The sequence below is a fragment of the Panthera onca genome, chromosome D1 (genome assembly GCF_046562875.1).
Source record: "Panthera onca isolate mPanOnc1 chromosome D1, mPanOnc1 haplotype 2, whole genome shotgun sequence".
Classification (NCBI taxonomy): Eukaryota; Metazoa; Chordata; class Mammalia; order Carnivora; family Felidae; genus Panthera; species Panthera onca.
This window is the reverse complement of record NC_138348.1, coordinates 92497948-92518865: the sequence shown is the minus strand read 5'-3', so window position 1 is coordinate 92518865 and position 20918 is coordinate 92497948. Positions and strand designations below refer to the sequence as shown.

The following is a 20918-nucleotide window of genomic DNA, read 5'->3' as shown; positions in this document are numbered from 1 at the left end:
TATATCAATATTCAAAAACAACAAAAAATATAGTGTGGTAAAACTGTAAAACAAAACAATGGTTAAATTCCATTTAAAGAGAAAGGGTAATGTTTCCTACTAGATAAGGAAAAAGGAGAATGTAGTTAGGAAAGAACACTTTGTGTGGGGAATTTTCTGTGGTTTTGGTAATATTCAATTTCATGGCCTGGTTCATTGTCACATGGTTTACTTTTCAATGATTTGAATATGCACTTATGTTTTCTCCCCTTCTTGGTATTTTTATTATTGTTCATCAATATAAAAACTCCGCACCCATGTATAGACACTCACACAGAGGAAATAACAGGGGGGAAATTGGCTTTGGTCAACTGGTCAGGGACAGTCTCTGAACACAGAGAAATTGTTGTTGTTTTTAAAATTTTTTTAAATGTTTTTATTTATTTTTGAGACAGAAAGAGACAGAGCATGAGCAGGGGAGGGGCAGAGAGAGAGGGAGACACAGAGTCTGAAGCAGGCTCCAGGCTCCAAGCTGTCAGCACAGAGCCTGTCATGGGGCTCAAACTCACGGACTGTGAGATCATGACCTGAGCTGAAGTCGGACACCCAACCAACTGAGCCACCCATACGCCCTGAGAAATTGTTTTATAATCTGAAGGGATTCATTTAAATAGCATGTCATAAATTCTGCCGTACAGAGGACTATGTGCCACCATGGAAGTGCCTGCAGTTTGCAAAGAGGTCTCTGAGCGCGGTCTTTGTGTTCTGGTGAATTTACCATGGAAATGGAAAAGGATTCCCTAATTTCTCCTTCACTGACGTCACCCTTTGAAGGAGTTCTCCTGGTGAGAGCTAGGTTTGTTGATACAGCATATTGAAAGCATAGGAGATTTCATTTGAGCTGTATGCCATAACAGGGACAATGGGTAGATTATTGGTTACTTCTGCACCCTTGAATCCTAGACTTACTTCCCTAGTCATGTCAATGTCCATGCTCTCTTCTCCAGACCTTAGCGTCATAAGAGGGAACTATCTTGGGAGCTGTGGACACACTGAGCAATTCTGAGATTCCCAGGGGATCCTTGGGGATAGCAAGTCTCATGATAGAAAAAACAATACACACAGGAAGGCTCCCCAGAGACTTTCTTTTTATGTTCTTTCTTGGCCCTGCTCATATTGCCAGAAAATTTCCTGTTTTCACATCTCTAGATAGGGGAGAACCTCTCTGATTTCATCTAGTCTCAGTCACCCAAGGCTATACTGGTCACTGGCCTGAGGAAAAAGAGACAGACTGTTCTGGTCTGGCCATTTCTTCAAACCCCAATTTAGAAGAAACTGTTCTTTCCCTGCTAGATCGCCAGTACAAGTTTTGTGGGGACTTAAGCTTAAGCTTAAGCCTTAAGCTCCTGGGACTTCGATGGAAAAGTAACTGGAGTTCTTCATTTTGTTGACCCTCCTCCTATGTTCTATCTGCCTAAGTGAAGGTCTCATTCCTCTAATCCCGGTGGTGTTCACCTCCAGCCCCATTAACCTATGCAAAAATGTTGTTATGTGAAAATATCACAATTATGAATGATTTTCTGCATATTTTGCTGTATTCCCTGTGTAGTAGTAGAGAAACAGTAGTCTGTGTCTTTTTAAAATAATGATAACTGATTGGAAAGTGAATTTCCATTCAAAAAACATCTTTTTTTTTTTCTGTTATGCTGTTTTACATGACAACATTGGAGATGAGAACCAGAAATGCTAGCACGTGTTTGAAACATCGCCTAATCACACACATAGAGACATAATTTGGTACCTACTTGGTCACTAAGAGTTGAGTATTTGGGCTACTCTTCTGGACTAGTTGTCCTAATTGGAGTACTACTTGTACTCCCAGAACTCTGTGGTGATGAGAAAAACATCATGAGCAAATGGGTTGTGACAGATTTAAGTAAACTTCAAAGCAATAGGCCAAAGGGATCCACTCCTGAATACTTTTAAGTCATAGATCTGAAATATATGACATCAAATGAATTATGTGGGGCCCTCGAGGAGAGTTAGGGGCACTGAGGAAAGGAAAGAAGGGGTCTGGTAAGAAAATCAGGTATTGTGAGAAAACTAAGTCTGAAAGTATGAATTTGAGGGGACTTGAGGAGAAAAGTATGTCAGTTAGGTAAGGTTCATATATAAGCTAGGAATCCAATTTAGTAATCCAGGATCACTAAGGCTTGGAGAGGAAAATTATGCTTTAGGAAAAAGTGGTAAAATCATCGCACAGGAGTGTAATCATGGGAAGAGACAGCTTCTGATGAGACAGAGGAGGAGAACGTTTCCTCCCTTCTTGTGGGCTGCCATTAGCCAAAGAATGAAATATGGAATTCTTAGGTGGTAAAGAAGGTTGGAGAAAGGAATGTAAAGATGGAAGAGAAGACAGTAAATTCCAGGGCAATGAGAGGAGGGAAAGGGAAGCATCTGTTTGTAAATATGCATAACACAAAAGTCAGTGATGTTGTTTGTATGTGTGAGTACGTGTGTATAAAAGCTTCACCAGGGTCCTATGTATCCTGGGTAAGCAGTTAACTGGTCATAATTCTCTTCCTCCTTCCTCCCTTTATGGAGATGCCAGTTTTCTCTTTTGGTATGTAATAATAGCCTCCAATATATGGTGGAGAAAATCTCCACACATCACTCTCATTGTCCCCTGTCTCTTCAGCCAATATCTGGTTAGACCAAGACCCCACCCTGCCCTAAATTGTGTCCCATTGCAATTTGCTTCCTTCTAGTTTCTGCTCCTCTCTCTCTGTTGCTCTGCCCTAAACACAGGCACAGATATTTCCCTCAATTCCTTGTAATGACACCAGAGACGAGGCTGCAACTTCCATTAGTACCTGTTAAAAGTATAGGAATAACGGAAAGAAACTACCAGAAGGCTTAGAATGAGATACTAGGTAGCTGTTCTTAGACTCCACCAGCTCAACCCCCTCCATGGGAATTGTACCTTCAGCCACCTCTCTGATTGAATATCTAGTCCTTCTCAGAGTTGAGGTAACTACCCCCAATACCTGGCCTGACCTCAAGTGGGAAGGACCAGCTTACCTCACTCCAGAAGTAATCTCAGTCCTCTCTCTCCTAACGACATCTGTCTCACCCTCTGGTTAACTCCAAGAATGGCAAACAGCTTCCTCCTCGGCTCTCTTCTCCACTCTCTACAGGTATGCCTTTTTACTGATCTGTGCTCAGCATCCTTTTGGCCTTTCTGCATTACAGTGATCTGTGCTTATATATTCTCTCATCTTTAATGAGCACCTTGAATCCTACCCACTCAACTCCGATTTATCCTTGTTTTCTCTCACAGTGTGGTATCCTGAAAAAAACCATAGAACATGGCATCATCCTGAGTAGTTGGAGTGAAATAAATTAGGTCAGCTGGACCTTTTTCTGCCCAGTTCTCCAAAAAAGAGAAACCAGAGAGTCACTGGCTTCCCTAGGAGAAGGGTATGCCTTTCAAGGACTTCCACAGTGTCCCCACCCCTAACCCAACCTGGCTGAGGTATAAATAGACACCTGGCAGCTTCTTGCCCTAACCTGCTCTTTTCTTTCCAAAATGGACAAGCCCCTATTGCTGGGACTCCCCATCCTGCTCTGCTGCATTACAGGTGAGTCCCTAGTGTTGACAGTTGGTGAGGTGTGTCCAGGATACGGGAATGGGTCAGGGTTCCTGTGACAAAGGTCCTCTTCTGGAGGCCATATGATCATTCTTTTTAAAAAAGTTTTAATGTTTATTTTATTTCTGAGAAACAGAGAGACAGAACATGGGTGGGGGAAGGGCATAGAGAGAGGGAGACACAGAATCCAAAGCAAGCTCCAGGTTCTGAGCTGTCAGCACAGAGCCCGACGCGGGGCTCAAACTCAAGAACCATGAAATCATGAGCTGAGTCAAAGTCGGACGCTCAACCAACTGAGCCACCCAGGCGCCCCTCATATTACCATTCTAATACCACGCCTTCCACTCACAATGCATCGCATCCCTGGGACCCTTCCCCTTATGGGAGGAAATAAGTGGATTGAGAAGATTTTCATAGAAGTTGTGAGACGGGGTTTGTAACATGAGGTCTGCAGAACATGTATCTTTTTCCCCAACAGTACTGTCTGGGTCACTGGCAGACAGTGAACACGCATGTGAATACAAATGGATCATGGTGTGGGAGGGGGAAGAAGGAGGCGGGGGAGGAGATGAGCCAGGCAGTGTGGGCATCGGGTGTTAGAGGAACCCAGAGATAGCCCTTGAATTTCAACACTCAGCAACCTCTTACAGCAGGATGGGCTGGGATGGGAGCTGATTTGAAGTTTGACAAAATAATATGAGCAGCAGTTGACAAGGTTGAGGTAAGTGTAATAAAAGGAAAGCAAAAGGGAAAGGAGAGAGTGGAATATTGACTTTACAGGCACTGGTTGGCCAAACCGAAGTGTAGCAACCTCGTGAATTTCAGATGCTTTTCCGCATTGTCAGCTTCCAGGATCACGGAGATAAGAAAGCCACATAGGTCAGTTAAAAAGAAGGGAATGAGGGGGAGAAGATACATTTATCTTTCTCTTCTGGTCTGTGCTACACCCTAGAGTGATGAATAGGGTATCTGGGAGGCCCCACCGGAGGTGAAGGGAATTGAAAGGAGGGAACAGGTGCAAAGATACCAGGAGGCAGTTGCCGGGGCTTTGGAGCGACACAAAGAGCCTACAGTGGCCCCAGGTGAAAAGCACAGGATGGACCCCATGTGTTACAAGCATCACAGGTGCCCTGGGCAAGGCTAAATCTCAGACAAAATTGCAGATTGATTTTGTTTCTCTTTGCCAATACAGTTCATGAACTATTTACTGATGAAGACCATTATCCTGGTGAGTCTGAAGAGTCTGAAGAGTCTGAAGATTATCTGTCTTGATTTAGTTCTTTTCCTTACCCCTCCACCTTTCTTTCCCCTCCCGTTTTTCCAGTCTAAATTCCTGAGACCATAAACTGCAGTCCTTCTCCTGGCTTAGCCTCTCTTAATAGAGGCAGATGCCCACACTTAATGGGTCTCTGGTAAAGACTTCTGGGCTCCAAGCAGACTTCAGACCTGAAAGGGGGAGATGGGTTTTCTCATGGCAGTGTGAGATCACTTCTCACTTCTATTTCTTGACTCATTAGCCCAAATGACAGGAATCGTTCAGTGTAGGATGTGCCACTTGCAGTTTCCAGGAGAGAAGTGTTCCAGAGGCAGAGGAATATGCATTGTAACAAGTGAAGAGTCTTGCACAACTGGCAGGATTTCCAAGAGTAAGTTGTGGGATGGGGGTGGGGGGAAGCCGACTGGGACATACGAGCTCTAGGAAAAAGCAGGGACCGTATTTCACCACAGGCAGCCCCAGCCCTGGGATGACTGCTCTCTCTACCCTGAACATAGGCCCTAATGGAAAATAGATGGAGGTGGTCACCAAGGGGTGGGGATCTATAGCTATGGAACCAGTATCCTGAGCAGCTTGCAGAAAGCGGGAAGACCGCACGGAGTGGAGAGGGGAGGCGCAATATGGCCAGTGGACATTAGGTGGTTGTTGGAGGGTGGAAGGCAGTTCCTTGTCTGTCGCTACCTGGACTTCCATGAGGACGGGTCAGTGTCAGCATTAGATACTGTCTAGATGGCCTCTATTTTCCTACCCTTCGTGCTCAGTGAGCCCTTGGCATTTATCACTCTTACTTAAACCAGTTGTTGAGCTTCTCCACTGAGATATCCAGCTTTGGAAATCCCTCAATTGCTTCTGTCATTACCTCCCCACCCCCAGGAATTTTTTCAAACTTCTCTGCCATTGCTTTTCTTCTGGAAAGCCCTCAACTTGTAGCAGCTTACAGTTCTTCACACTTGAATAACAGAGACTTGAACTGCACACAAGTTGTTCTTATGTCCTGGTATGGAAAGAGGTTTCTTTGCAGAAGCCTCTCTGCTAATACGTTTCTTCTTCCTTCTGCAGAAGACGGTACTCCGTGGTTAATGTTCATGGGCTGCCTGAAGAGCTGTGCTAATGTGGGCAAAATAAAATGGAGTGTCTACTTGGTGGAGTTCAGGTGCTGCCGGGGCTATGACTTCTGCAATGAATACCTATAGAGATTGCCTGTCCTTCAGTAACTCCAGTCTCTGGATGATATTGTTGCCTCCGCCTCCTTGCAATGATTTCTTAAAAAGCCACATTTCAGGTTGCAAACACATGGTTCTGCCTTCTGCGTGTGTAAGAAAAAGTCCTCTCCTTTTCTAGATTTTCTCTCTTGGTCCCTGGTGGCAGGTGGGATTTGGGGAAGGGGGGAGGACAAACACCTTGGGAGTAACATCAATGTCTCCCACAGGTTATTGCAAAGCCTAGTGCTTCTACTGTGTAGCCTAAGGTGCTTCCAGAAAGGGAAGTCGAGAATCGGGGGCAATTCTTTTCCCGACCTTCCCCCTTCTTTCTGAGGCAGGATATTTTCCTTACTTTCTTCTTCTTAAATGTTTCTATCTCTTGGTATTATCCTTCCTATCTCACTCCCACGAAAGCTTATAACCCTGGCCTCACAGGGAGGGAAGTAGCAAAATGAAGAGCTGGTCTGAGTCTTCTTGAATTTTGTTCACGAATGCTATTCCCAGGGTGAGAAGGGTAGAGCGTAGAAAAGAATTTGCATCAGAATCCTGAAGAGAGAATAATTTTCTGCCTTCCAGAATGAGACTCTCTTCAGGGTTACGGGTTGGAGAAGAAGTGGAGAAGTCAGCTATGGGATCTAAAGATAGTAACTTATACCCTGCTTCCCTGGCAAACTCACCAGAAAGCACCCTTAGATATGGAAGAGCTGTGGGATACTTTCAAGGAGATGAAACCAGAAGGAGTAGCCACACAAATGTTACCATGTGTCTAGCATTGCATGAAAGAAGCTGAAATTTGTGGGATCTGAGTAAGCCATGTGAGTCTGGCCCCTGGACATCTCAACAGCAATCTCTGTACAGAGCTGTCCCCATGAGCAGAAGCCTCTCCCCTTCCCCCACTGCACACACACTCAGGCTTTCCGCTCTGTCTAGTTCTAGTACCCTGGAAAAATAGGAGTGAGCATGAGCATGCGCACAGGATTGAGACTAATTTCTAACAACCTGGTAGGATGAGGCCTATTTATGTGATTATGTAAATATAAATTCACTTTTCCTGTTTTGTTCAACTGATTATCATTTGTTACTCAATCTAGAACTAGGGTGTGTGTTCAGGGTCTGTCTTCTGTCATTGTTCCCTCTACTTCCTGGTTTTCCCTCCAAAATGTTAAGAACAGAGATGTACTCCAATTGGACAAGAAAATTAGGAAGTGTTGTACATGCGACAATATAGGAGTCAGAATCTCATGAAAATCAAAGAGGGGAAACACAATAGGGCAAGGCTCAGAAAGATTGGACCTAGAAAGCTAGTCTGGGTAGGATGAAGGTCTGGGGGCTTTGCCAGAATGATTTAGGAAGCTTCACTTCAAACTTAGCTATAAATGTGTGCTGGTCAGCCTCCAGCTGTCAGTATCACTCAGTATCTATCTGCTACTCTTCCCGCCACTGGCTAACTTCTTCACTCTACATTGTTTCTCTCCTCTAATTTGAAGTTTCCAATTTTGACTTGCTTGGGACCATTCTGGGCGCTAATCACACATCACAATAATTCCCCCGGTAAAGCACTTCATCGTTGGAGCCTACTGCCAGCACCTCCGTTCTCTCCATATAGACTAATCCTGAATGGAAGAATCTAGCATATTTTCTGCTTCTCATGATACTAAAGTATAACACTCCTGCTAACATGATACAATTTGGAGGAAATCCAAGCATACATATATTGCAAACTTTTCAAAATTAATTTGTCTGTTAAAATATTTTATTATGTTGATGCAAATACAATGTGGTAGAAAGCAGTAAGCAATTATAAGCCTGGATCAGGAGGGATACTACTAAAACTAGGATAATATTATATATGTACACATAACTGTACAGCCAAATATGAAATGTAATAGTGTCTGTAGATTCCAACATAGGAATGCAAGCATAGTAAAAGAAAAGTTCAACCCAAAGTGAGTGAATAATACTTTAGGGAGTCATTTTTGTCATTTCATAGCTTATTACTTTTGTTAGGACACCACAGTGAAGTCTGAAACTCTTATCTTCCCTTGGCATAATTTGTTGCGGGGATGTGTCAATAGATGAAAAGCACTCAGCTTTTTTACCAATGAATTCATTGAATGCAAGGAGATATTTAAATATTTTTCAGAACTGGGTGGGAGGGGACTCCTCACATGCCAGGAAACAGAGTAGCTGGCCAATACCAGGCCAAGTGCTTACCCTGATGTCCTTGGCTTTGGCCATGAAAGCAAGAGAAGATCATTAGAAACACGGTAACTTTGGTCTGTGTGGTCAGGAGGAGCTGTGGTTGGTACAGTTTCCCCCAAATTGTGGCAGAGGCACAAAGACTGTTTGTCTAGTTCACGGCAGTTAGAGTTTTCTATCTTCACATTTACTTTCTCAAGCCCCTACTTAACACAAGCCTTTCCTGCCCTCCAACAAACCCAAAGATTTCTCTTAAAGTCTCTTGCAATTTCGTGTCCCTATTTCTCTCCAGCCTGCTTTCTCTTGATCTTTGCTCAGAAGCTCTACCAGAAAAATACTTTGTTCCCTTTGCCAAAGATTTGACCCCAGGCTTAGCATCAGAACTTAAGGATAGTTACAGATTGCCAGACGCTATCAGGAGGTAAAGACAGGGGAATCCGACCAGAAGGCAGACATGGGTGTTCTTATTTTCCTCTTAATGGAAAAACACTGACACAGGACATACAGAGCTTCCATGGGTAGATCTGCTGGAAAAGAGTAGAGAGTAGGGTCTGGTTTTGAGATAATGTGAGATGATGTTGCCATTGTGTAGGGGAAGGGCAAAAATTACTGGGAGGATAGTTTAAGGTTATGGTAGGACATCATCATGGATAGTGTGTTCTTTATCTTCTCCAAAAAGCGCTGACTTTTCCAAAATATCATGTCCAGTATTACACATATGTTTATCAGTGCAGCAAAATGTTTCTCTCAGTAAGTCATGGTATACTTGGAACATTCCCTCTTCACAAGGATTACAAGACAGTTTTGTATATCGGTACAGATATCTCCCTAAAGAGAGAAGAAAAGTAAAGGTAATCGCCTTACTTAATCACACTGTCTCCCTGGCAATGATGGCCGTCAGGAATCTCATTGGTTTTCTGTAGCCAGGGATGAGCCCTCAAACTGTGCCTGCATCTCATCTCGGTCTCTCTAGACAGGACCGGGCAAAAGACATCTGCCTCCCACACAGGCTCCACCTGAGGTCGGGGTATGGAGAATTCCATTTTCCCAGCCTCTCCATGGGCCCTGTTCCCTCCACACCTTGACCTCAAGGAAGGTGGGCACCACTGGTAAAATCTTGTGTCTCTCTCTACCTCTCACTTACCTGTAATTGGATCATTGTAGTAATAGTGATCTGTGGTGCAACTCTTACTGGATTTGAGGGATAAATTAAACTTCCAGCAACGTTTCTTGGGACCACGGCATTTGAATCCATCATAGAAATCACAATCATGGCAAAATCGAAGCCCTAAAGAAAAAGGGGAAAGATTTAAAGCAGGGCTCTAGGGAAGGCAATTCTTCAGAAACCTGCCCCACTGTCAACATTTACACTGGCGAGGGGCAGTCCTCACAGGAAGGAAGTTGACACCCTCCCCAACTTCTGCCAGGGGTCCTTACTCCCTTATAGCGACAGCTATAACCCTATATATTCAAACCCCCTCCCACCTTCACCCAAGGCTGGGGGCAGAAAAAAGATTCCAGGGCAGTGAGTGAAAAGACTGGAAAAGAGTCAGAGAGATACAACGTGTGAAAAAATCAGGAATGTCCTCTCTCCCTGTGACATCATATATCCAAAAACTGCAAACCAACTACACCATACATTTTGATTTGGGGCCACGGATATCTGTGAAAAGAAGAAGAAAAATTCTCCTTGAGCCATTTTACAGTATCCCAAAAAGCCAACTTTAGAAACCACCTCCATTTCCTCCCCATATAGCCTCTCACCACCCATCACTGCCTCCCTCACAGGTTTTACCTTCATCCATGAAGACCACTGTGAAAATGCCCAGCAGAAGCAACAACAACAGCCTGAGACCCATTTCTGAGACATTCCCAGTGGGAGGTTCAGCTTTATTTATTCCCGTCACCTGCCGTCAGGCATCGCACTAGATCCCAGAATCATAAATTTCAGATCGAGCCACCTGAATCCTCTCTACAACGTTCCCAGGAGACGGTACATCCTGTCTGCATTTGCATTTCTCCAGATACTTGGAATTCAGCCCACCCAGACAGCTCATTCCATTTTATTAGATCTAGCATAAGGAACTAATTAACGTTGGTGTAGAATCTCTCTCCCTAGTACCTCTTCACTTCGCTTGTCGTTTTATTCGTTGGCCTACACGGAGCATGTCTAAGCCCACGTTCCAGGACAGCCTTTCACATGTAGCAAATCTGGGGGCCCTGAGCCTTGCGAAGGAGTGGCTCAGTCCCTTTCAGGTACCATAACCATCCAGACACTGGCCTCAGCATGACCTCCAGCGGTACTCCCTCCCTCCCTCCCTCTCAAAGCGAGTCGTCACTGCCACCAGGATACTCCAGTTGTGGTCTGACCGCCCAGCGTTAACACCCCTCTGAGAGATGGATGGGGCAGCACAAGAAAGGGGGATGCAGAGGTGAAGATGATCAGTTTCCCTTCAGCTTTATTCACTAATTTGTTCAAGGGAGACAAAGACCGGAAACGATTCCAGTGGGGAGACCATATTTGGATTAGTCACTAGAAAGGGGACAGAGGGGGGAAGGGAGCAGGGAGGGCTGGAAATGAGCTTTCCCATCAGTCCCCTGCCTTTGCCTCACTTCCTCCAGATGGTGCCACACATTTGTGCCTCCCTCCTTCATCTACTAAGTGTCACTTTATCACCGAGGCTTTCCAATGTACACACATGTAAATAGGAAATATTTGTACATACGTGCAAAACTCCCTTTCCACGCTTGCCACGTCCCTTTCCCATTTTCTCCGGCATGCTCAAGCCGCTTTGTCATTCTAAGACTTTCCTTATTTATGTTTTCTTGCCTCTTTCCCCTCTCAAGAACGAAAGCGCCCTGAATGCAAGATTTCCCTGTGTTGTGTTTGCTGCTTTCTCCTCAGCACTGGGATGCCTTGCAATTATCAGATAGGCAAGATTATCTGATGAAAAAGTGAATGCATCGTTGGTGTGGTTAACCTGAGACACGAGGGAACGGTGAAAAGCCCCTAGAACCAAGTTGCGGGATGACCTGTGGTTGGTGATCACCACAGAGAAGACAGGCGATGGCAACGGCAGATTCCCCTGTCTTGGGGACAGAGTGAGTGTGGGGCCCACTTATCTGAGTGGACTTATTCCCAGAGCCAGACACATGCTATTCCCAAGTACGATCCCTCACATAATCTTCGCCAGGAGGGTACTCCCTGTACATCTGGGATGGAGGCCCAAGGGTGCTACCTACCTGCTACGTGACCTTAAACAAGTTACTCATTTCTCTGGGATCTGGGACCTCACAGGTGAAATCAAGGGCTGTCAGAGGTATATCAGCTGTAGTTATTAAGACTTAATAAATTCACATATGATAATGGTCAGTAAGACCCTACTTGGTGGCAAACATTCTTGATTTCTTTGACTTCTCTGAACAACCACATAGCTTAGAAATAATTGACCTCATCTGCAAGTGTGCCTGAAGCCCAAGTACACTTAGAGATGAAGTATTATTCCCCAGGGAACGAGGTTGGACGCGGTGAGCATATCCTTCCACTACATCATGCTGTTTCTTTCTCTTTATAATCCGAGAAGGGTTGTACATGATACGTATGAGATTCTGGTTTCTTATTGTGAAAATTGTGACTTTATCAGTGTACCTGTCTTCCCTGTTGAATGTGAGGCCCAGAAATGGTGGGAGATTCAGGAGCCGGTGCCCTGGTAAATCCCTTTAAATGGGCTAACACCTGAGTTGCCTTCCAGACTCAGCCAGAAGCTTTGGCTAGCTGCTTAGCCTTTCAACACTTCTGTCCTCAGGATCTTAGTGTGTGCCTCCGACAGACCTTGGACACCCGTGGCCACCTCTCCCTCCCACAGAGAGAGAGGATGTGCTGTCCGGGCATTCTTTCCTCCCCGCCTCCATATCTGAGCCCCCAGAACTAGGTTCCCAGCCCTCCCCTGGGGCCTCTCCTGGGGCTGAGGGTCTGCACCTTCTCCCCTCCACCCCTGGCTCCTATTCAAAGCCTTTCCAGCCTGCTGCCCCTTCCTAGATGGGTGGTTGAAGGACTTGCTGTCCTGCTCTTTGCAGCTCCTGCCCTGCCCAGAGGCTCAACCTGTACCCACGTCCTATCTCTGCAGACAGAGGAGAAGGTAATGGACTTGAGGCCACATCTGGCTCCTTTGTAGTCAGCCCGTGGTTGGGCTCACTTTGTCCCTGCAGGAGGGCAGCGAAGGGGCAAAGGATACAGGGAAAAAGAAAATAAAAGCAGAACACCACCCCCACTCACACAGAGAAAGTTCCCTACATAGAGCAATATCCCCTTCAACCATTTCTGCCAACCTCAGACAAGCACTTTCCCTGGCCCTGCTCAGCAGGGAACACACCTGAGGGTGGGATCATCTGGTCCCAGGTGAGTCCACGACAAGAGGGAGCCTTGCTTTATTACAGGACTCCATCTGAGCCCCACACACCCAGAAAAAAGGACATGTGTGACGGAGGTCCAGGCACGTTTCTCCTCCATGACCATTTCCCTTGCACGCAGTGCAAACCTGCCTCACTGCCGGGCCAGCAGGGGACATGGGGTCTGGCTGACTCGTTCTCCTGGCTGGCCCTTCACCCAGGCCTGCCTCAGAACCGCACTCCCTCTAGTAGCTGGACCCACCCCACATCACTGCCCTGCATGCCTGGGTCTCACTCCAGAAACCCTTGCCGTCCCCCCATACTCAACCCGAAGCAGCCCCACTTCCCTCCTTTCACTGTCCTTCAGACTTTCTCGCTGTGGGCAGCCTTGAAGGTACCGTTTTCCCCAGTGGGTCCAATGGAGGCGTTGGGCATGGAAGCAATAGAGCCCCATGTCTTTATTTTACGCCTAAGAAACAGGACTGAATTGCAATTTCACCGCAGTGTGAAGACAGAGGGAGATCCTGATCTGGGTGCTCTCAGCTGTCAGGTCAGGGATCATGTCTGACTGGTGCTAACAGAGCAAGAAACGGGAATTCAGGGTCAGACATGGATTCTGGGTCACCACTTCCCATCGATTCGGCTCCTACCACATGCCCTGCTTTGGAGCTTAACTCATCTAACCGAGTTACCAGCGGATGGATTGTGGGGAGGCCAGGAGTGACAATGGACTTCTTCAAGAGGACTCCTCCTCGAAAGCCCCTATTTCCCGAGGCTTTTCTTACACTGAGTCAGCAGGATCTCCATCTCTAAGGCAGTGAGGGCTTTGCCCTGAAGTCCTGTTCCATTGCCCCAGCCCACTGCCTAACAGCCCCCTGTTCCAGTAGTTGCCCACCCTGTTTTGGAGTGATGAGTACGGGATGGAAGGCTGCTGCAAGCCACCCCTAACAGCAGTTCTCGACCAACTTCCAGGACTTTTGTCACAGTACGTGCGCAGTAAATATGCTTCCCTGTACAGGCTGCTGGGACATTGACAAGTCAAGCTGGAGAAGAGGGACTGGAAGTTATACTGCCCTCTAGCTGTAACTTGCACCTGTTCTTGCCTACCCAGGAAAACCCACCTGTGGAGCCCAGGAGAGTGAGAACACCCATGTCAAGGCCATTTAAATTTTCTCTGAAAGTGCATCGGGAAGAATGGAGATTGTCACCCCAAACATGACATGTCGGATCCGTATTCTCTATGTTCCCAGACTAAAAGTGAGCCAAGTGGGTGCTCACCAGGGCTACCAGAATAGAAAGCCCTGTGATAGGGCTGAGATGAGAACTAAGAACACGGAACACTTTGTGTTACTTTCCATAGTAGCCCAGACCTCTTAGCCAGAGTAAATGTCAGAACCTTCAGCCAGCAGGAGCCAGTCTCAGGATGGTCATCTGTCCATAGAGAACAGCAGGCTAGAGCCTGCAGGTGCCCCTCTGGCATGGGATGAAGAAGAACCTGGCCATGAGGGTAGCTGTAGGAATGTCCTGATGAAGGTTAACTACCACAAAGGGTTAGATTAGACTTGTGTGTTGAAGTGGGCACAAGAACTGTTTCTTCCAGAATAGACTTTGAAGGTGGAGACTCAGGTTCAGGGCATACTGATTTTCCTTGATGGGAAAACAGCACAGATATTCACTGAGTTCTGATACGGAGCCTGTGCAAGACGGGCCCCACTCTGCAACTCTTGATGGCCACAGTCTGGGGAAACATCCAGAGAATGCATAGAAATCCCAAGAAGCTCAAGTTAAATGTCTATAGAGGTTCTCTTTGTGTCTCTTCTTCATCTGTACAGCCACCAACTCTTGGAGCTTTGTTGGCGCCTACAGAGGCCCTTCTACATGTTCCAAACTTCTGGGAATAGGTTATCTTTTCTTGGTTCCCAGGGGCGGGAAAAAGGAGGTATCTGAGGGGAGAGGGGAGGAGATAGCCTACAGTGAGTGTCAGGATTTGGGGGAGACAATCTCTTTTCCACACACGTCTAGCTAAGGAAAAATTTCCCAAGCTTTAACACACTGTGAATAGGAACTTTATCAATTAGTTATTTCCTAAAGACCCCCGATCATGCGAACTCTCACATCGCCATCTAGTAGATGGGAAGTCATAAACTCCCTCACTCATACTACAGTTAGTGAAGGGATTCAGGACCTCAGCAAGAGAGTAATAGACAGCTTCAGCCGCAGAGGGAGGGAAGAGAAGGGTGTCACTCCCTAATCATGAAGTTCCCTGTTACTGCCCAGAGCTTGCCATCAAGATTTCTACTGCTTGCCACCCCCGCCCTGCCCCCGCCTCCCCAGGGTCTCCTTATGCTATGCCTTTGCTGCCTCTGGCAATCTCTCGCCTCTCCTTTTTTCACCTTTTCTTCCTAGCAGTGCCTTTGCTTTCTCATTCAGTGACATCACTCTTCCCCCCCAATCTTGATTGGGAGATAGTAGAACTGCCTAAGATAGTTCTTTCACCTATAACCAGGCATGAAGGTTTCTGTTACTATCAACTACATGTTCATCCTGGATTAGTGGCTTTCCCTCCAGTTGCATAGAGGCCATTTAAGACCAGAAGCCTCTTATCATTTAGATAACACTCCTTATCTACTTATCTAAACACATCCTTATATGAATTTAAATGAAGCACTTCTTGGGATGTTTTTAATGTACCAGATAGAGGAATGACATAGCAACTACTACATTGTGGTTCACAAAATTTATGTAATTAGATGAACAACCTACTCTGCCACCCCATCCCCCTGCATATATGCCAACACCAACATGACCACCTCTCTAACTCCTAGTTCATTTGGGGATGTAATAAAATTAAAACAATTTTTTAATTTAATGTTTATTTTGGGAGAGAGAGAGACAGAGACAGAGCACAAGCTGGGGGGGGGGGGGGCACACAGAGAGAGGAAGACACAGAATCCGAAGCAGGTTCCAGGCTCCAAACTGTCAGCACAGAGCCTGATGCAAGGCTCGAACTCGTGAGCCATGAGATCATGACCTGAGCCGAAGTCAGACGCTCAGCCAACTGAGCCACCCAGGCACCCCATGGGATATAATAAAATTTAAAACTTTTGCTATCTCTCTTCACACATAGACAACAGTGTAGAAATCCCCTATTTAAAATGGTAGTTTTCGGGACGCCTGGGTGGCTCAGTTGGTTAAGCGGCCGACTTCGGCTCAGGTCATGATCTTGCGGTCCATGAGTTCAAGCCCCGCGTCGGGCTCTGTGCTGACAGCACAGAGCCCGGAGCCTGTTTCAGACTCTGTGTCTCCCTCTCTCTGACCCTCCCCCGTTCATGCTCTGTCTCTCCCTGTCTCAAAAATAAATAAACGTTAAAAAAAAAAATTAAACAAAAAAATAAAATGGTAGTTTTCCAAGAGCAGAGTAGTAGATCCAAAACTCCAGCTCGGGCTTTTACAGCCAATCATGGGCTATCAAATTGTCATCTTTATTGCTTAAAAACAGAGCATCTGTGGCCTCATTTTTATGCGCCTGAGCTGCTCATCAAGGTTTGAAACAGGAGGATGAATAAGGAGTTCCAAGTAAAACTGAGCATATTAATGAAAATTTTATCCTCAGAATTGATGGAATCACATGAGATTATAATCTATTTAGTAGAATATCTTTGTAAATTAATGTTTGCATGTGGGACAAGATGGTCTCCAACTGGATTCCTTATGATGGAGGGGGCATTGCCTCACCTTGCATTGCTTGGAAGATCTTCAAGGGAATAGGACCTGAAGAGCTGAACCACCCAATGACTTTCCACTGGATTCAGAGAGCTGAAGCTCACCCAGATTGCCCTCCTAAAATACACATCTTGAAGCTCACCACAATGTCAACCAATTCATTGCTGTGGAAACAAAATTCTATGGGTTACCAAGTACCAGTATCAGACTGGTGGGGAAGGAGCAGGCCAACCTCCTTGTTGGATTCATTCCTTCGACATATATGTTGGATGCTTGCCACGTGCTAGATATTGAGGAGTTGCTTTAGGTGCTGGGGATACTTCTAAGAACAAAAGAGACCATTAGGGGTCAGGGGCTAGATAGTGTTTTGAAGAAAGACTCAGAGGGACAGAGGGACCGATTTCAATCTAAATGGAATTAGAGATTATGACATGGAGAATCTAATGCATGCTCCCTCAGAAAGAACGGAACTTAAAAAAATGAAAGACTGATTTCCCATAAAAGCCCGATTTAAAGACAATGGAGCCTTATCTCATGACCACTGAACATCTGCCATAAAGCTCTCGCTATACTCAAGCCACTGAAATTACTTCGTGAACGCTGGCTGGACTCCCCCCTCTTTGCATTCCTTGACCATAAGTATAGCCCACCCCAAATCCTGAATGGACTCACCCGTAGCTTGCTACAGCATGTGTTTCCCCAATTGTAATTTCTCTGCTATTACTGAATGAACTCAATTTCTGGCAAGGTAAGCTTGCTTCTATTCACCTCTTTATTTAGGTAGACAGAAGAAAGCTAGGACCTGGGTCATGTCTGTGAGAAGGCCAACTAAGATAGATTGCACTTTCCTTCTCTTTCCATTGGACTATGGAAATGGTCGTATTTAGTGTGTAGTTTGCATTTTTGCTACACCTATGCCAGCCACTCAGTAAAGTCTGATATGTCCATGTAATTCTGCAAGGTGGTATGTTGGGAATAAAGGAACTAGGCCTTCCTACATTAACTCCTTTATTGAGGCCCATTTCATGGTAGCAGCACCATATCAGCTTAACATAACGCTCCCATGGCTTCTGGTTTCAAATGACAGCTTTACTACATTTGTGACCCTAAGAATGGAACTTAACCTCATGTATTCATAAGGTTGTAGTAAGAATAAAATGAGATAATGTGCGTCAATGGCATAGATCAGCACTCGGCACAAGAAAGTGCTCATTACCTTTTAAATGTAAAAATTATAATAAGTTATTAAGTCAAGAAGGACAGCAGCCGAGGAGTCCCAGAGAGTGACCAGTATCAAATGAACCAGGGCCTATTGTGGAAATGAGATCACACCGAGAACCAGGTATAGGATTAATCTGAATTAGGAGTGAATTTAAGACTAATCTCCTTTTATCTCCAATGTATTTGCAAGAGGAGCCCTTTGAAGGAGGAGTTTACAAAAGTACAGAACCAGAACTTGGAGAGGAATACTTTGAGTTGCTGCTGGTTGAAATCACTGAACCACAAGGGCAGCCAAGTGTGAGAGAGAGACACTGAGTCTGGCATTAGACACTGCCTGGGGTTTCAATGCAGCCGATGCCTCAGGGTAGATGGCCAATCTCCAAGAGCCCTAGAATAGAAACTTGGTTTTGTAGATGGTCTTAGAGAAAGTACATTTCACTTCTGGACACCTGGTACAAGAAAACCAAAAATATCTTTGCTTATATACTGCAGTTTGGTAAATTACTGCAAAGACAGTGCAAATAGGGAACATAGGAACATAGTTGGGGCATTCAGGACTCATTGGAGAAGACTTCTGAGGCTTTGAACAGTGAAACATTACTGTAGGCTCTGAGACTAGAGGAAGTGGAACCAAGGAAAGGTCTATTTGATCTTTCATGTGATTTTTCTCCTTTGCCTCCTGCAGAAACCAGCCTGACCCATTCTACCTGGATACTCCCTATGTAGGAATAAAGCAAGATTTGGTATAGAAATAAGGGAAAACTAAAATAATACAGTAATATGCATGACCTGACATTTTACTTTTTATTTATTTATTTTTTTAGTTTGCTCCCTGCTCAACGTGGGACTGGAACTCACAACCCCAAAATCAAGAGTCCCATGCCCTACTGACTGAGCCAAGCAGGCGCCCATGGTGTGACATTTTTCAACAGATAATACTACATAACAGTAACCTCATCAACCAAAGAATTATTCTGAGAAAGGGTTTCCCAAATTCCTTCATGTTTAATTTGTAATGGAACCTGGAGGACACATATCAGAATATTCTCTTATGGCATAAGAGGAATGCCTCATCCCCCATTAGCCTATGATGCCTATGGTCAGAGGAAGAGAGGAGAAGTGGAGTGGGAGCGGGATAGCAAAGTGTCTCCATTCCTTCTTCCCAACAGGCAGAGAAAAAGGTCACTGTACTGACTCTGGTGACTTATTCTGATCACAAGGGGGGAGTTTAAGTTGTGCCTACACAATGGGGGCAAGAAAAATTAGGTTTGAAAATCGGGATTCACTAGAAGATCTTTAATTATTCCCTTGCTCAATAGTCTTGTTGAATAGAAAAGACAACAAAGACAAATCCAGCAAGGATTCAGATCTTACAGAAATGAGGGCTGGGGTATGCCACCAGGTCGGGAAGCCTATCCAGTTGATAGGCCAGCAGAAGTGAGAGAACAGAGAATACAAGTGAGCGAATGCAGCTGTGACGACCAACCATCTCAGTTACAGAAATGGGAGTTGTGGCAGCTATATTTCAGATTGCTTCATCATTTCAATGATCTCCCTTGCCCTCCCCCCCTCACTAGAAAGAGCCTTGGTGGTTGCTATTTCACTTTTTTTTTTTTTTTTTTTTTTGTGATAGTATGGTTGAATTGCTATTACCTCCCAAGGATAAGGTAATGGGAATTTTTATATTCCTGGTGCTGGGACTGTCAAGTTTCCACCCAGGTGAAGAATGGATGCTGAGAGATTAGAGGGGTGAATCCTTGCCAACACCTCTTGTTTCTTGTGTTGTTAATTTTAGCCATTCTGACAGGTGTGAGGTGGTCTCTCATCATGGTTTTGATTTATATTTCTCTAAGGATGAGTGATGTTGAGCATCTTTTCATGTGTCTGTTAGCCATCTGGACGTCTTCTTTGGAAAGAGGTCTATTCATGTCTTCTGCCCATTTCTTAACTGGATTATTTGTTTTTTGGGGTGTTGAGTTTTAAAAGTTCTTTATATAGTTTGGGTAACAACCCTTTATTCAATATATCATTTGCAAATATCTTCTCCCATTCTGTGGGTTGCCTTTGAGTTTTGCTGTGCAGAAGCTTTTTATCTTGATGAAATCTCAATGGTTCATTTTTGCTTTTGTTTTGTTTCCCTTGCCTCCAGCAACGTGTCTAGTAACAAGTTGCTCTGGCAGAGATCAAAGAGGTTGCTGCCTGTGGTCTCCTCTAAGATTTTGATGGTTTCCTGTCTCACAGTCTAGGTCTTTCATCCATTTTGAATTTATTTTTGTGTATGGTGTAAGAAAGTGGTCCAATTTCATTCTTTTGCATGTGGCTGTTCAGTTTTCCCAACACCATTTGTTGAAGAGACTGCCTTTTTCCCACTGGACATTCTTTCCTGCTTTGTCAAAGATGAGTTGACCATGAAGTTGTGGGTCCATTTCTGGGTTTTCTATTCTATTCTATTGATCTATGTGTCTGTTTTTGTGCCAGTACCTAACATCTTGATGACTATTGCTTTGCAATATAGCTTGAAGTCCGGAATCATGATGCCTCCAGCTTTGCTTTTCTTTTTCCGGGATTGCCTTGGCTATTTGGGTTTTTTTGTGCTTCCATACAAATTTTAGAATTGTTTGTTCTAACTCTGGTGGGATTTTGATAGGGGTTGAGTTAAATCTGCACATTGCTTTGTTTCATTCTTCATTGCTTGTTTCATTCTTTCCTCCAGATTAAGAGAGAGAATCCCAAGTATCGACATTTTAACAATATTTATTCTTCCGATCCATGAGGAATGTTTTTCCATTTCTTTGTGTCACCTTCAATTTCTTTCATACGTGTTCTGTAATTTTCAGTGTACAGATCTTTTACCTCTTTGGTTAGGTTTCTTCCCAGGTATCTTATGGTTTTTGGTGCAATTGTAAATGGGACTGATTTCTTGATTTCTTTTTCTGCTTCTTCACTTTTGTTGTATAGAAATGCAATTGATTTCTGTACATTGATTCTGTATCCTGCAACTTTTTCTGAATTCATGTATTGGTTCTAGCAGTTTTTTTGGTGGAATCTTTTGGGTTTTTAGCATATAGTATCATGTCATCTGTAAACAGTGTAAGTTTTATTTCTTTGCCAATTTGGATGCCTTTTATTTCTTTTTATTGTCTGATTTTTGTTGTTAGGCCTTCTGGTATTATGTTAAATAACAGTATTGAGAGTGGGCATCCCTGTCTCTATCCTGACTGTAAAGGAAAAGCTCTCAGGTTTTCCCCATTTAAGGATGATATTAGCTGTGGGTTTTTC

The 20918-nt window shown here is 44.7% G+C and overlaps 1 protein-coding gene across 1 annotated transcript; it reads left to right on the top strand.

Annotated features, from left to right (window-relative positions):
• The first annotated feature begins 4819 nt into the window (after positions 1-4819).
• PATE1 (prostate and testis expressed 1) lies at positions 4820-7754 on the top strand. Its single transcript, XM_078433939.1, has 3 exons — positions 4820-4857; positions 5147-5275; positions 5965-7754. Exons 2-3 carry the CDS (start codon positions 5152-5154, stop codon positions 6096-6098), a joined length of 258 nt encoding a protein of 85 aa, XP_078290065.1. The 5' UTR covers positions 4820-4857; positions 5147-5151; the 3' UTR covers positions 6099-7754.
• The last annotated feature ends 13164 nt before the right edge of the window (positions 7755-20918 follow it).